Source organism: Juglans regia, chromosome 12 (genome assembly GCF_001411555.2).
Source record: "Juglans regia cultivar Chandler chromosome 12, Walnut 2.0, whole genome shotgun sequence".
In the NCBI taxonomy this organism is placed as follows: Eukaryota; Viridiplantae; Streptophyta; class Magnoliopsida; order Fagales; family Juglandaceae; genus Juglans; species Juglans regia.
In genome coordinates this window covers 25,376,681-25,394,013 of record NC_049912.1, presented here as the reverse complement: position 1 = coordinate 25,394,013, position 17,333 = coordinate 25,376,681, and the positions used below count along the sequence as shown (strand labels likewise).

The window sequence follows — 17,333 nt, the reverse complement described above, 5'->3', positions numbered from 1 at the left end:
ATTTGTACATTACCCGAATCGAAATTTGACATGCTTTTAAAATTGAATTCCTCTTCATTTAGATAATTAACTTATGGAAGATTTTTTTTAAAATATTTATTGAATATAATGAGAAAAAAAATGGAGTAAATGTTTTTTAATATGAAGTGGTTATGAATAAACCTAATCGCTCAACATTGAAGTAGATGTATTGTTATGGACGTTTGTTTCAGAAGAATTGATATTCGAAGACGATTCAATTTCTCTTATATATTCAAATAACTTCATTGTCGTTTGAACAAAAAGAAAGAGCATGTTAAAATTGTGTTTGCCTTCGCATTTTATTTATAGGGAATTTAATATCATTATTATTATTTCTATATAATTGAGCCTATCCTCTTTTTTTTTTTTTTTTTTTCTAATTGTGACCAAAGCCCTCCCTTCTACATGCATATTCAACATATATGGAAATAATCACTGGCCACTAATCTACTAAGAACAATAGGAATGATACTTTTGCATTCTGAAATTTTTTAGGAACAATGCTGATTCCCATGTTTCGTCTACTCTCATATGATTCCAAACCAATGGAAATATTTATATGTATATATTTCTTTCATTCATTTGGATTCGGGTTTTGGGTACTGAAGCTTACCAAGTATTGATCAGTGATACAGCCCAACGAGAAGCATATGACACTTTTGGGAAATTAGGAATCTCGACATTAGTTTTTTGTTCTTAATTTATCAATAGATGTATTTCGAGATTGATGGTGTGTTTGTCTTCTTGTACTATATGTAGGTAGAATGGAATAAAATTGTTGTTAAATTTGATTTGAAGATTCTTTTCTGATACATCACATGGTTCTCGGTTCTGATACATCAAAAAATAAAATTATTATTTTTTGTGCATGTGATTTAGCTTTTGTGATTATTTTGTCCAAAGTTCTTTATTTTAATGAATAAATATAGTTCTCGGTTTTGCTTCTTTCAAAATCTTGCTTATCTGTGCTTGTTTATTAATTGTCTTAGAACTTACTGTTTTTTATTCCGCTTTACCATAAGATACTACAGCAACTGTTTTTAATGATGAAAAATGGATAATCCGATGCTTGGTCTTCGTGAGATTTTAGATCATGGGAAGGTAAATGAATCTCTGTACAGTTTGTGCCTCTGATTTTCTGTGGATTGACTTTGATGTTCTATAACTTGTATTGATCACTTTGAACTAATTAATTAAATACGTGTGGCAAACTTATAAAGAAGTGTATCATGAATTGGTAATTAAAGTGGGAAATGCTATGCGAAGTTGTGGTTTTGGGGAAGTAATTAGTCTGTACGTATTCTATTATCTATTATACGAAAGATGCTTTTCCACCCAATATTTGCTTAAAATTTCATCATAAGCAATTTTTGTGTTAATCATTACATTATTAATCAAAAAGCATATACCAGGTAAAAGCAATTTTTTTTCAAAATTTATTACATTATTAATCAATTTTATTTTTAATAAATTAAAACAATGATAATTCTTAAAAATAATCGTATAATTAAATTAAGTAAACGGATTTTTTATTTTACCTAATATAAATAAATATATATATATATATATATATATATGTGTCCCTTCAAGATTTATGTACTTTCGTAGGTCAATATATATATCTGTACAAATATGACCAGTACGTACGTTGAAGAGGAAGGATCGGACTACTTACTCTCCATGTTTTACACACCCAAGCTATATACATCCCCACCATTAATGGCAACACTTGAAGCATATTTACCCGCGCTTTCTCCCTCCAACTGTTCAATCCTCTCCACAGCCTCCTTCATATCCAACCTTCTCTCCTCATCCTCCTCGCAACAACTCAATCCAATCTTCAAAAGCTTTAGAAGTTCACTCTTACTGTTCTTCACTCCCCCCATGTCTGAATCAAGCACTTCATTCGTCTTCTTTTCCTTGATCGTTGTGTTGACCCAACTAGCTAAATCTGCATTACGATCATGAGCTTGCATGAGATAGTTCTCTGGAAATTTTCCCGTTAAAATCTCCAGGATTAGTATCCCAAAGCTCCATACGTCGGTCTTCTTTGTTATGCGGCCGTGTTTCGCGTATTCTGGTGATTTGTAAGCTATCATGGTTCGTTGGGCAAGATTTAGGCTGATCACTGGGGCTAGAGCATAATCAGTCATGACAGGATTGAAGGATCTGTCTAGAAGCACGTTCGAGGATTTCAGATGTCCATTGGGCAAGACTAGGGTTGGGATTGCATCATATAGGTAAGCCAAACCCCTGGCCACGCCTTTGATTATTCTCAAACGAGTCAGCCAGTCAAGTGCAGGCTTGTCTTCACTATGATTGCCTGGGTAAACAAAAGAAGAATGTCATGCACGTACGTGAATCTAAACACGATCGATGACAATAACCACAATATTATAAGGAAATTTTCTAGATCCTTAATTAATGTGTGAATCTAGTACTTGAGCTGCTGCTCAGGTTCCTTGGGAAAAATTAAGAAAAAAGATGAGTTGCTAAAAGCATATATATATATATATATATATATACACGTACGTACCATGAAGGGCACTAGCTAAGCTACCGTTCTCAACAAAGTCTGAAATTAACAGCTTCTCCTCTTTCCTATAATAATGTGCCACAAGAGGCAGCAAGTTTGGATGACTCAAGTTTCCCAGCCTTCTCATGTGCTCTTGAAACTCTTCCCTTCCCACACTGTTCATTTGCTTGTACCTTTTTACCACCAAGGATTGCCCGCCCATTATCCTTGCCTTGTATGAAGATCCATATGTTGTGCTACCCAAAATTTCAGCTGAGGCTCTGAGCAAGTCATGCAAATCGAACCTCTCTCTGTCATCCCTAACAAACGACAACTTCGGCGCATGCTCGACTTTCCTCGTATTCCCAGTACTACTACTGCTGATCTCTGGCTGTCTTTCTTCCTGTACTAGTACTTGATCTTGGTGTCGATAGGAAGCAACGTTAAACCTGTTTTTGTCTTTCAACGACGTCGATGTTCGCTCTATTAATGGTGATGGTTGCATTTTCATGTAGAATATGAAGTAAATTAGTACTCCAATAATCACTGCTATAAGGAACCCTGTGAGGACCACAATAAGGGCAAATCTTGAAACTGGTAGCCTTGTACTGCGGTATTTGCATGATTCCAGAGGAGGCCCGCAAAGATATTGGTTACCTACATTTTCGTTAAAATATGAATAAGATTCCGTATATATTGTTTAAATTATATTCACTATAACTTTTGCTAATTTCATTCTAAATGGAAGCTAGCAATCATGCATACATGAGATGGATGGCTAAAGCAATAATTACCTGAAAAACAATTCGAGTCCATCATGCTTAAGCTGACAGGGATTGGACCCTCCAAATCATTGTTAGAGACATTAAACTTCTTCAAATTCTTCTGTTCAAAACTGGGTATTTGGCCTTCAAATTTGTTTTCATCAAGTGTCAGCGCCATAAGCCTAGGCAAGTCAAGAAGGGATGAAGGAATCCTACCCGTAAACTCATTATTTGACAAAAACACTTTCTTCAAGTAACTCATACCCTCAAAGGCATCATCCGGAATCTCTCCAGAGAAATGGTTATACGACAAATACACAGATTTCAATGCACTGAGTTTCTTGATATCAGGCATTGGACCTGCAAGTGTATTGTTCATGAAGCTCAATGTCCTCAAGTGACGCAAAGAAACAAGAGAATCCACGTCTATCGTACCCATCAATCCCTCGTTTTCGAGCTGCAAACCACGTACATTCCCATTCAAACAAATTACACCCACCCAACGTCCCCTGTTTCCTTCACAAGGGCTGACATTAGGATCCCAGTTGTCGAAAGCTTTCGCATGCCCTAATGACTCCTTGAACTTCATGAGGATCTCCGTGTCTGATGCACCAAAAGATTTCATGGCCGTAAAGGATAGCATCACGACATGAGCGAGGGCGAAGATTAATAATGCATGAGGGCTTGGTGCGCGCATAAGCCTAGCCCAGCGCGCACCCATTAGCATTTGTGCAGCCTGAAGATGATGCCCGGCGCGGCCGTGCGATCACAAATTATAAGTAGAAGGTAAGGTAGTACTTTTGATTGCATGAGTTTTTTACTCTCTCATCGATGCCATTGAAGAAATAACAGGATCAATATGATCGACTAATTAAGCTAGCTAGGATCAAGAACAGAAAATGGTGCATGTACGTACTACAATCATGATTCATCATGTCAACGAATTATGGCCGGGGAGATCAAGAAAAGCCAAAGGTTTGGCTAGCTAGCTAATTCGATAAGGTTTGCTTAATTTGAATGCCAGCTACTCAGTTGGGAAGAGGCAGAGAGATATTTAAGGACGGCCTTCAATTTTTTTTATGTGAAAATATTATATATATTTATAATCCCGTGTTGATGACACAATTTCATACGCAGGATTTTATCTAAAATAAATATTTAATTAACACGACATATGATCTAGTGATTTTTTTCACTGTTTTAAGGTATGGTGGAAGATCAAATTAATTAATGTGATGAAGAAATAAATTGACCTCATTTATTTTTTATTTAACAAGACATATTATATCCAGCGATTTTTTCAGTACTCATGTCTCTTATAAGCTGGTTTACGTTCATGATCTACTGCAGAAGAGAATTAATTAATTAAAATTCCATTTTATTAAGAAAAAAATCTGCTTATCATTCTTCACACCACATATCAATACATGATTTTTTATTTTTACTATTTTATTTAAATATATATATATTGATGTGTAAATATATGTATTTAAATAAAATAATAAAACACATATTAGTATACTGTGTTAAGTTGCATTCATCCTGAATATATATTTGTGTTCGTATTTTTAAAAATAAATATGAATATATTAATCCAATTGTATTAGATGGAACAGATAATCTAGCACACTCGGTTATACGCCGCGCTTCCTTCTCCGCCAATCACTTCCTCAAAATATTCGGAGATACTACTGTTTTATTATTTTTGACCAAACTAGAATTAGCATCTTATATCATGTGATCCAGTGTAAATTAGCAAGTAAATACCAAAATTATTATTTAAGAAATTATTCCGCTTAGAATTATGGGAAATAGAATCGCATCTGAGCGCTGTTATTATTATATAATTAATATGTGATTTATTATATTAATAGTAAATTTTTATAAAAATGATATTAATTAAGTAGAAGTGAGTAAGTAAAGTTTCTTTGTAACATTTCTCTATATAACAATTCACAACATTCATAGTAACCTAATATTATCCTCATTAATTAGTTAATAACTCCTCTTGAGTAGCATCGTTCGGGAGAAGATCTACCACTAAATTATAGCTTTGTTGATTTCCAGTAAGATGTAGAGTGAGAAAGAGATAAACACAATTATACATATGAGTTTTTCAACAATTATATTAAATATGTAATATAATATATATATATATATATATATTTATGTACTGTCTACCTCTCTTGTCTATCTCTATTCATTCTTGGTGAGAAAGTTGATATGGTTGATGCAGCATTTTCGTTCGTATAAATGATATTTCATATTATACAACACCTTTTATATAAATAATACTTATTTTTGTCTAAAATAAAATAAAAAAATGTTAAATATATAAAAATAAAATCACGATGACGGTAACTTATATAGAAAGCCATATTTATTTTACAGAGAGGGAAAAAAAAAAAAAAAACCTTAATTTATTTTTGCAGGGAATGGATTTCTCTAAAATAAAACTAAATTGGGGGAAGCCTCCAATTGCGAGCGTTGACGCCTGACAGTGCATGGAAATGGAATCCAAAAGCTCCCCGAATTCTCACGCCACTCTCCTGATTCATGGTACATCGCATATGGTCACTCATCTTCTTCTCCTCTTTGGCACGACACCGACGCAAACACATTGATTTCCTCGTTTCCTCTCTCGCTATCTCGCTGTCTCTCCCTCGCTCCCTCCCCACCCCCGTTCCTCTCTGACATTTTCTCTTCGATGGCACAGACCGAACTGCGGGAAAAGCAAAGGAACGCACCGGAATCCCCTCAGAATTACGACATCGTGTGGGAGGAAATGGAAAGTCATAGGAAGAAGAGAAAGAGGAGGAAGCGAAAGAGAGTAATTGTCAAAGATGTTGAAGAAAAGATGAGAGAAGAAGAAGGGGTTCTGCGAAGCGACCCACTCGAGGTGTTCGGTACGGACATGATGTCGATGATACTGAGTAACCTCGACGCACGCAGCGTGGCACTGTCTCTCCTCGTCTCCCGTGGCTGGCACGGGGTCGCTTCCAGTGATCGCATATGGGGCCCCAAGGTTAGTCAGTGCCCTTTAAAATTTTCTCGGTTCAAGCTTGTGTTTTGGTGCTTTTTTTTGTTTTTTGGGTACAATTTGGGAGTTGGGTCATGATTCCTTTGTTTATGTTATTAATGTGTTCGGCTCTGTGCCCAACTGGGAAGTTGGAATAGACAATGAGATCCATTTTTTCGGGGTAACTTCGGTTTGTTAGAACTTGTAGAGTTGGTTTATTTATGAAGGCGTTTTTTTTTTTTTTTTGCCGGTACAATTGGGACTTTAACCCTAGAAAATGAGTTTTTGATATCTTTTTCAACTCTGGGTTTGTAGTGAGAGTAATAGCTAGCACATCATGGTAAGCTGTTAGCTTGCCAGAAGGGGTAGGTTGGTAACCATCGTAGTGAGACCCCGTGAAAAAATGATCCAATATTCTTTTTGATGTGGTGCATATGGAATGAAAGGAACGGAGCTTCGAATAAAGCACAAGGGCTATTGCGTTTTTTTAAAGCACTGTACCATTGGATGTCAGTCACTCTGTCTTTCTAGTCAAAGTTTCTAGGATTTTTTTTTCCCGTGCTATCTTTTTTCAAGAAGAGGGCAAGCAATTATGGGAAAGTAGAGGTGATGTGTATGGTAATCATCCAAGTCAATCTACAATGGTGAGATCTTGGAATTGGATTGAGGTTGCACAATCCTATGCTTGGATGTGTACTCTGCAAGTAAAGATCCTTTTTTCCCACCAATGAGATATCCAGAAGGACTGCAGTACCCTCAAAAGTGTAGAGGATAGGAAGAAAGACGGTCATGTTGGATTCTTATTCAGTTTCCCTATACTTGAAGGTACAAAATTAAGAGTCGGATCACACCCATAAGAACATGTCTGCCTGTTAAGGAAGTAGTTTCATTTTCACATTCATAAGATACTGTAGAAAATGAGTTTGAAGTTTGAATGATGCATGATGTAGTTCTTAGCCTTATTTTTTGTCCGGGAAAGTTTTAGACCTACTACTATCCGTTTTAATTCCAACCCACTCACTTACCATGCAAATAACCGCTTGCAGCAGCTTCTTCTTCTTCTTCTTTTTTTTTTTTTAATATTTCAGGTTAGTGTGTTAGGTACACACACCTAGCAAGGTAGTTGTCCATGCTACCAAGATCCTCCAACCTCACGGAACATTGACTTCAGGCAATTTGATCCTGTCTCTTCGTAAAAAACACTTACCCGCAACCTCCCAAGTATCTGCAAAACTCTGCTTCAGGGGGATTTCTTCTTAGCTATTACTGCCAAGGATCATTACTTATGAGCTAGGTGGCACCATATTGTAGCTTTTTAGGATTACACCTAGTAAGGTACACACCTAGGAAGGTAGCCCTCTGTGCTCCCAAGATTGTCCAACCTCCCAAAACATTGACTTAGGGCAATTTGATCCCATCTCTTTTAAAAAAAACACTTACCTGCATCCTCCCAAGTATCTGCAAAACTTTTCTCAAGGGGTGATTTCTTCCTAGCTATAACTGCCAAGGATCATATCATTACTTATGAGCTAGGTGGCACCATATTTTAGCTTTTTAGGATCACTGTAGCACCGTGCTGAGCTTAGATTCTCTAATTCTCTCATCTATTGCTACTCATCGAAATGTATACCTGGCAATTCCAATGGTATACTTCATACTAAATAGAAATGATAGGGAAGTGTAGCCAACTGACCAAGGCATAAGTCTGCAAAACTTCAACTCATTTGAACCCAACTGGTTTCTATGGTGACATTTTGCTGCTTATTGTCTATTCTACCATACAATATTTGTTTGGGGTACAAATTGTGGTTTATTTGTTTCTTTGCTGAGAGTTTAGCTGCAAGCACACACTCAAAATATATTATTCGTAATGGTAATTTTTTCAGTGAAGCAACTTAGCTCATTTCCGTAGTGATGAAACTTAGCGTGGTAAGGAAGACTAAGCTACGCTTTATCTTTTATCTTTTTTCAGTTGGAGGAACTGTGGGTTGGGAAAGCACACATACCTCGCCTGTCACAAATCCGAGGATTATCCAAACTGACTGCTTATTCATTAGCTGTCAGGGATGGCAAGCGTGTAACTCTCTCTCTCTCTCTCTCTCTCTCTCTGTGACACAAATGCACATTTCTCATCCCGGATTTTTTATTTTATTTTATTTAAGGGGTGTTTTGTGAATGACTGTTCCTTTGTTGTCAGAACCGTATCAGGAAGGATGATTTGTGTGATCATGTTTGGGAGTTTCATTTTAACAAGGTATGTGATTTTTCGAATTAGGTCCTGGCCATTGACACAGTCCCTTTTAATGAAGGGTATGCTGTGGTGTTGATTTATATGCTGAAACTGACCATAACATGTCTCTGTGTTTTTTTATTTTTTTGTATCGGTAAACAAAATTTAACATGTCAAAAATATAAAGGTATACTAGGTGCAAAGATCAAAGTATGGTTTTCCGGGTAACCATTTTAATAATGCAACTTTTGTGAAGGTATTGGGTATGCCATGAAGTAAGAAGTAAAGAATTTTCAATTTTTTCCCTCTAGCATAAACAATAATTTCATATCAAAACATTTGCCTGGATTGGCCTCATATTCTATTAATTATGACTACTCTCAAATGATTTTGCAAGGCCAGAGAACTCTTTTTTTTTGGTGCTTGTTACCTCCTTCGACTCTTTAATTAGTTAGATCAAAACCCCAAAGGATTGGCCCAAGCGGTGAAGGCTTGGTTTTGGAGTATCACTCCTTTCAAGGTCCAAGGTTCAATACCTCATGGGTGCAAACAATCCTTTGGGGTCACACCTCCTAATGAAAAGTCAGCAATTTAACCAGTTCTGTATAGAGAAACTTCCGAGGGTGCAGTGCACGGTACCGGAGTTTACTTTGCAATGGTGGGTCCGAAGGGCTTTGCCTTAGAGAGGTTCCCCGACATTAATAAAAAATATATAGTTAGATCAAACCCTGTTGAGCAAGTTTTTCGTGAATTTACTTTATCCTCGTCCCCATAGTGAGTACCAATTTTAGGGTTACTATATTGGTTTCATTTGATATTCCCCCCACTAATTCTTAAACTTTGGTATCTCTCCAGCCTTGGCTGGCTCGTATGTGATGTTTGTCACCCTGTGAGTTGTGCTTCTATAGTTATATGAGTCCAGTTGCCATTGTTTTGGATTAGCCTAATTGATCGATTAATCTGAAAAATACCATCTTTTCCCTTAGGGGGCACCTGAATATTGGCGAAATCTTGATCCTTATTGGAAGGGCACTGGCCTTCCCATGCGCCGCTACTTCCATCCAGACGGGAGCCAAAGCGCAGATCCTGATGACAAGGTATGGGGCGGTCATGAGTGCTGCTACTCGACTGTCACTAGCATTGTTGGCGAAGACAAAATCAGGGAACACTATGTGAGGATAAACCGATGGCCTCGAATGTCTGTGTCTAGGAAGCAGGACTGGAGCTGGGAATTATCAAACTGCCTTTATTCTTACTCCAGCATCCCCAATGCCGATAGGGAAGGTGGCACTGGGCCACTATATGGACTTGTGTAGTTTTTTTTTTACTTGTAAATTAACCTTTAGGGCTTGCCGGTTATCTGAGTTGTGGAATATTATGTATGTTTGGGCAGAGCTAATAAATTATTCCAAAATGTAAATGTGTCTCTGGTGACCCAGTTATGGCTGGTTACAGCCTTTTTAGGTATGTTCAATATCACATTTCTCCCTCTTTTATTCTTCCAAGTTGTGGTTGCCAAATTGTACATTAAGGTTAAACTCAAATCATCTCAAACCAATTATTGATGGAATTCATTATTTTTTCAACTTCTCATAAAAAATTTAAACCCATCTCAACCTAAAAAAAGTTAAACTCACTCAATAGGATCTACAAAATACTATTATTCACAACTCAACTCAACATCTAAAAATAGCCTAACTCGATCTGGCATAGTATATTAATCCAATTCAGGGCGTGCATTGAAATCGTCACACGTCTCAAATTGGTCTCATCCTGTGTACAATGTGAATTCGGTGTGCACATTGATTGAACTGATCTAAACTTCCTTCATTCCGAGAGTAGTCGAATACATCCTTTGTTCCAAAAGTAGTCAAATTTGGATTAGGTGGTGGCATTGAGGATAGAATCTATCTGATTTCTGTGGAGGTTATTCTAAACTTCTGTACATTGATTGAACTGATGTTGATGGTTTTGTACCTCAACCCATAACGCAATCATGCAGCTGCTAGCTTAGGCCTCCTTGCGGCTCCCATCACTGCCAAACTCGGTGATTAACACCAAACTACAGGCAAACCTCCATTGACTATGACTAGAGTTCCATCTTTACATCCACCAAAATTGAGAGTTTTTCCATCGTCACAGTGCCACCCCCAGTTTCACCGTGATGATCCATTACATGAGAGACAAAACTCTGGTTTACTTAACAGGGTCGATGGAACTCTACATTCCAGCTTTACCACTGAACTAATTTCAGCATCCCTTGCCACTTGAATACAACAACGAGATTATATCACACTATTCACACCAATTTGCTTTACCCAGCATATCACTTGTTCACTCTCATTGCCACCACTCCAATATCGAAGAATATGTGACAACTATTTTCAACGTTAATGCCATGGTATGATGAAACTACCCTATTATACCTTCTGGTTCTAATTTTATTGCAAAGATAAAGGGTAGGCGAAAATGGGATAATTATTAAACATAAACTGTTAGTGTTTGCAAGGCAGGTAAACAAATAAAAAAGTTTCAAATATATTTTTATTTTCACACGATAGGGCTCTGAGCAACAAAAGAAACTTGCTTGAAGAGAAAACAATCCAGTCTCGATGATTAACATCAACCACAAAAATAACTCCAGTTGGAAGAGTATCACCAGACATCAGGTCGGAGTTCACCAGTCGCTGGAGGCACCCATTTCCCAGAGTTGTAGACATTTTCACCAACTTTCCAACCAGGCACGTCCTTCATCACTTCAGCCTCATACTCGAGATACTTCTTCCACTCTTTGACAAATCTAGAGATGGCAGACAACAGACAGAATTAGTATCCTGAAATTTGGGGGGTGTAATATAGATGTCATGGGTGATGTTCCTTGACTACCTTTCGTCTTCTTCAGCTTGAAGAACAGGCAATATTGCTCTCCGGGAAGCATATTTTTCTTCCTTAAGTGCCCTACAAGAGGCATATATTTTAAGAATATAACACCATTTTCAAGGAAATTTCATTAAAAACATCAAGAGTCTTGGCCCCTCAGATTCCATCAAGTCCAGCGACAAGATCCATTAGGTGAGTTGAAAAAATCATCTTGCCTTCCTTTATTTGTCTTATGCCCTAAAATCAGTTGAAACTCTAGAACTCCATGTATAGCCAATAAGAATGTACATGCTTGTTACTCCCCACAAGTAAAAGTTAGAGGCAAAACAAATATCAGGGAAACATGATCATCCAATCCAAATCTTCACTTAGTTATATTGCAATACAATAGCAGCAGACCCCACAATTGGGGCATCGAATACGCATAACAATAATTACTTGTTTATAACTTGTTAATATAGAGTTTCATATGATTCCTTCTATTCAAGAGATAGGGTTGAATTAGAATTCTTGGAACAAATCACAAAAGTCAATATGGAAGTGGCCCCATAGCCAAATGGTGGTGTTTTTGGAGGGAAAGGAATGAAAGAAGCTTTAAAGATCGCAAGCATACAACAGACAAGCTTAGAATTTTATCTTCAACACTTTTATTCCACTAGTCAATTGTGATAGATTTCATTGAACCGAGTGTATCCATTACTTCCTTTTACCAGTTGTTAATCATGCTTAGGTACGTCTCTTGTATATGTCTTGTGTACGTGGACGACTACTATTGCTCCCACAAATAAAATTCTGGTTTGCTTATAAAAAAAAAAATCACAAAGTCATAATGTTGACTTTACAGGGAGCTCCAATGACATTGTTTTAACACTACGATGACCACTCTGGTTCCACTAAAATTCAATAATAGTAAGTGTAGATTTAAAATTCACTAAACTAGCATGCTAGGCGATGCTCTTGTATATTTTCCGTATACTTGGGCCTTTGTTTATTTTTATGATCAATACAATTTTGTTTACCGATAAAAAAGTGTAGATAAATTATTACCATCAACGTAAATCTTTTTATCAGTAAATAATAATTTTATTGAATATAGAAAATAGGCATGGTCAAGTAGATGGAGCGTATACAAGAGCAACACCTATAGTTTTTAGACTAGGGATACAAGGAAGTCATGAACATTCATGCCATTACCATCAACAAAATCAATTCACACAACATGAGCCACTCAAACTTGAAAGAATTGGAGAATCACTGGATCGTTATCAACCCACGTAACTGTGATTACCACTTGATGAGACCTGATTCTCCCTCCTAATCATGACATTGAGTGCACCAATGTTCTCAGATTACGTTCTTCCAAGTACCGATTACACCACACATATAAATGGAGCAATTAAGCACGCATAGGCGTTGCTCTTGTATATGTCCCGTATATTTGGGTTTTTGCCTATTCTTTTGATCAATAAAATCTTGTTTACCGAACGTACCAAAAAAAAAAAACTTGTCTACCGATCAAAAAAAAAAAATTTAAGAGGAACTTCACTTGTTTTTCCTTGTGCAAGACAAGGAGATTTACTGAAACTAAAGCCTAAGTGGACCCTCAGAAGTATCATAACATATGGCCGTTTATTAATAGCGGATAATTGTGATAAGGACTTTCCCATAGGGTTCTTCCTTAGGGAGCTTCTGTTGGAATTGCAACATATGATGTTTCATTTTGAGGAACTTACATAAGCCCCTCAGACTTTTGATTTGGTAACCAATCAAACGCTCAAATCTTTAATTTTTTTCAATCAAAACCCTAAAACTACCAAAAATGTTGAAATTCCGTAATTCTATAGGAACCATCTGGACACACATAATGGGTACTCTAAGGTGTGACCTCAGCAATCATATCTAGTTTCAATGGTCATGACAGTGAAGAGACTGAGGATAATAGTTGAGAAATGCTGACCTTCGGATCTTGTTGCCCTTGCCGACCTGGTACATGCCCCAGGAGAAAGCGCCGAACGTGGCGAGGAAGATGGCCACGGCGCTGGGGCCCTTGTTGGGAATTCTACGAGCGTATCGGACCGGCGGGAACCCACCCGGAGGAGGCCCGTCTTGGAGGACTGGCATGTCCTTCACGCTCGCCATCCCTGGCTTATTCCTTATCACTGCCTCCGTCATCTTTGGTCTCTCTCTCTGGGAATATGGTAGAACGGAAACACGGGAGTCCTGAGGAGCTGCGTGGGTAGAAATTGGAGAAAGAGGCCTCGGAGGAAATCTAAAACGCTCCGAGCAAATTCCTGTGTGGCAGCGGTGGGAGTCTGGACTCTGGTTGTCTGCGAACGAGAGTACTAGGTCCGTCTGGATGGGCACTTGCTATCTCTCATCTCATTTTAATATTTAAATATTATTTAAATATTAATATTTTCATTTTTCATTTTTCATTTTTCATTTTTTTTTTCATCCTTACCATTTTTTTAAATTAATAATAATTTAGTTTTTTCAATTTTAAAATAAAAATATAATATTCTAATTTTATTTTTTAAAATTTAATAAAAATCTTAATTTAAATTATTTTACTATCATACAAATATCATTCCATTACTGTTTAAAAATTTATATCTCATCTAACCAAACGATATTGTCGATGTGAGACTGCAAGGCCACTAACATGTCACACATACCCAGGGTGGCCATATATGACACATTGGTGAATTCTATACGAACGAAATTAGCAGATTGTTTAATATAAATGGATTTATGTTAAAACGGACGAATCGAAAATATAAACAAGTCAGTTATGGTTCAATATGCCAAACTAGCAATCAATTCGTATAATATAAATAAGGGTTGTGCTGCGCATCAGCCGGAAGCCGGAAGCCGGAAGCCGCAGCACACCCTTCATAATTTTTTTTTTTTTTTCGCCCCAACATGTTAGGTGTGCTGGGGCTTCTTCACACAGTAGTGTGTGAAGAATATTTATTCTATAAATAAATTTTTTCAAATTTTATAAAGAGTTTTACTAGAGTCATTGCCCTCAGCTATCGTTGGGAGTTGTCATCGTTAGTTATAAGATTTTTTTTTTTTCATAAATCTATTTATTAACATTTTTAAAGATTTTTAAAAAATATAAACAAATTATAATATTATTAAAAAATACTTCCTTAATTACTAAGTAAAAAAATAAATTAAAACATTAAAGTGGTAAAGTTGAGTGGTAAAATAGAGAGAAAAGAGTAGTATTATCCTTTTATAAATGAGAAATGATACTTGCAGTCGTGAGTGTGCAAGTATCATGCAGTCGCTTTGAAAAAAGTGAATAAATATGAGACTTACATAAAAGAAATTAATTTTTTAATAGTAGACTCTATTTTTTTTCAAAATGACTATACGGCATTTGCGTATTTTATAACTGTATGTAGCATTACTCATATTAGGCATTTTATTTCAAATAATACAGTCTCATCGCTCTTAGCTCCTGTTGGGAGTTATTGTTGACTTTTTTTTATATATATTTTTTTTAATTTTGTGATTAATAAAATATTTTTTAATGATATTATGAATTTTTTAAAAATATATATTTAAAAATATTAAAAAAATACATGTAAAAATAATTTTAAAAAAATACATCACAATAAATAACAAGAAAAAGAATATCTGGCATAAGAACGATAAAAAGTAAAGTCTAAAAACAGTGAAAAACTGATGTCCGTCGTCCTCCTCTTGCATTCTTTTGTTTTTTTTTCCTTCTCATTTTCATTTTGAAAACTCCGAACGGCATTTTCGAACCCAGTCCAAATAACATTGCTCCGAGTTTCTAGAAAAATAGATCATAATTAGAATAATTTATAACTAGAAACGCTAATTTTAAATTTCCTATATTTTAGAAAAATAAACAGGTCATAATTAGAATTTTTATACATTAGTTTAATATTACTCATCAATATTACTTTTTTTTATTAATATATTCATTATTATATAATCAATAATTATTAAATTATATCCAATTATTGGTGGGACTCACCACTTTATCAAATCTCAAAAAGTCAAAACTATCACATGTCATCTTACTATCTAAACGTATATTTTTTTATAAACTATCTCATCTCATCTCATCTTATTAATATTTAAAATATCTTATCTCATCTCATCTAAATTGTGTAACTAAATAAGGCCTAGTCATATATAAACTTTTTAGAATATGTAACATTAATATTAGTATTTGACTGTTTAATATCTCAAGCTATTAAATTTTTTGTTAATATGTAATTTAATTTTATGAAAATATTGATTTTCTTATAATTTATTGATTTAAATATTGATAATAAAATATTTTTATCATAAATCTAGTTATAATTGTGAATAATTATTATATATGAAATGATATTAATTGAGTTAAAAATTAAATATACAAGTCACATTTATATGAAATGGGTTAAAAGTATGTTAAATGGATAATGTTTATGTTAGCCCAAAGTTAATTATTGGACAGATTAAATTAATCGTGTCATGTCACTCTATATTTATTTAGTTTGTGTTGTGATTTTAGGATTTGATCTATTTAATTAAACGAGTCATGTTTTAATTGATTAAATAGTCTATCATAACTTGATACAACACAAATACAATCTGCAAACACGAATTGCCACTCATAATCTATTTGCCTATAATCATTTGGTTAAAATTTGAGAAACAAATGTATAAAAGATTATACAAATTGTTTTATAAATTTACGTATTTTGATATAGTTTGATGAATTAGATTCTATGTTGCCCGTAAATAATTATTTCAAAGAAAATAATATCATTTGGTAACTTTTAAATTATGAACAAGCTCCAAATGATATAGAAACGGTTTCATCTCGTCTCATTTTATTATTATAATTTTTTTAAATTATCATACAAAATATAATAAATAATTCAATTTTTTCAAATCTCAAAATAATAATAAAATTAAAAAATAATATTTTATCAATATTTAATTTTCATTTTCATTTTCATTTAAAATCATCACATCTTATATTATTATCCAATATACATTAAGTGTACATTGTACTTTATCTAATTATTTCGTATCTATAAATGACTTGGGCTTTTATTATTAGACAACAAAAAAATATTTTCCTTTCCCAAGTCATGGTCTAGGACAGGGGTGTAAATCGATTTGGTTGATTCGGTGATAAATTTGTGGTCATCATTTTTTCTTGATTGGACCGGACCGGTAGCTATCGATCTAGTTCGATCCGTTCTGTTTGGCTTGATTATTTTATTTTATTTTTTAAATAAATTAATAAAAATATATTTAAATTACTAAATTAAAATTAAGTGAATTATTAATATAGATTATTTAATTAAATTATTAAAAAAGTATTTTAGTATAATTATATTTATGATGTTGATAATTATTACATACTAACTTAGACTTTACTATTTAGTATCATAATTATTAATTGTTGGGGGTAGAGATTGATTTTGGAGTTGAAAAATCGAGAAACAGTGAGTTCGTTCGACTATCGCTCACGCAAAGCTCTAACCACGAGCTCGCTCAATGTGCGCTAGACAATGGGTTTGAGTAAAGCTAAACCCATGAGTTCGCTCGAATCTTGTGCGACAGTAGATTTGAGCGAGACACAAACTCTAGTGTTCGCTCAATGGGTGCTCGAGCCAATGTTAATGAATATCAAATAATTTAATTATACATAAATTATTCATATTTACTTACAACTTAGATATTTAAAGAAAATTATATAATTAGTTTAATTAATTGTAGATAGTAGAGTATATATGAATGTATGATGTATTAACTATTTACATATAATGACATAAACTATAACATGATTTATTATTTATTATTAATTGATAGCACATATTATTTTGTATTTTCTATGATAAATGATAATAAATTAGATAAAAA

General features: G+C 34.7%; 3 protein-coding genes across 4 annotated transcripts; 1 reads left to right on the top strand and 2 right to left on the bottom strand.

Annotated features, from left to right (window-relative positions):
- Positions 1-1,583: 1,583 nt before the first annotated feature.
- On the bottom strand, positions 1,584-4,299 carry LOC109004945 (pollen receptor-like kinase 4). The gene is made up of 3 exons (XM_035683813.1): positions 3,331-4,299; positions 2,558-3,193; positions 1,584-2,344 (listed from the first exon to the last, which is right to left on the bottom strand). The coding sequence occupies exons 1-3, from the start codon at positions 4,025-4,027 to the stop codon at positions 1,707-1,709; spliced, it is 1,971 nt and encodes a 656-aa protein (XP_035539706.1). The 5' UTR covers positions 4,028-4,299; the 3' UTR covers positions 1,584-1,706.
- A 1,463-nt stretch (positions 4,300-5,762) lies between these two features.
- LOC109005010 lies at positions 5,763-10,074 on the top strand. Of its 2 annotated transcripts, XM_018983760.2 has the most exons (5): positions 5,763-5,859; positions 6,017-6,325; positions 8,292-8,396; positions 8,517-8,573; positions 9,536-10,074. In XM_018983760.2, exons 1-5 carry the CDS (start codon positions 5,857-5,859, stop codon positions 9,863-9,865), a joined length of 804 nt encoding a protein of 267 aa, XP_018839305.2. In that variant the 5' UTR covers positions 5,763-5,856; the 3' UTR covers positions 9,866-10,074. The 2 variants fall into 2 exon arrangements, with proteins under 2 accessions (XP_018839305.2, XP_018839304.2); XM_018983759.2 differs by having other exon boundaries at positions 5,774-6,325.
- A 935-nt stretch (positions 10,075-11,009) lies between these two features.
- On the bottom strand, positions 11,010-13,792 carry LOC109005011 (NADH dehydrogenase [ubiquinone] 1 alpha subcomplex subunit 13-A). Its single transcript, XM_018983761.2, has 3 exons — positions 13,387-13,792; positions 11,436-11,507; positions 11,010-11,349 (listed from the first exon to the last, which is right to left on the bottom strand). The coding sequence occupies exons 1-3, from the start codon at positions 13,599-13,601 to the stop codon at positions 11,205-11,207; spliced, it is 432 nt and encodes a 143-aa protein (XP_018839306.1). The 5' UTR covers positions 13,602-13,792; the 3' UTR covers positions 11,010-11,204.
- Positions 13,793-17,333: the final 3,541 nt, after the last annotated feature.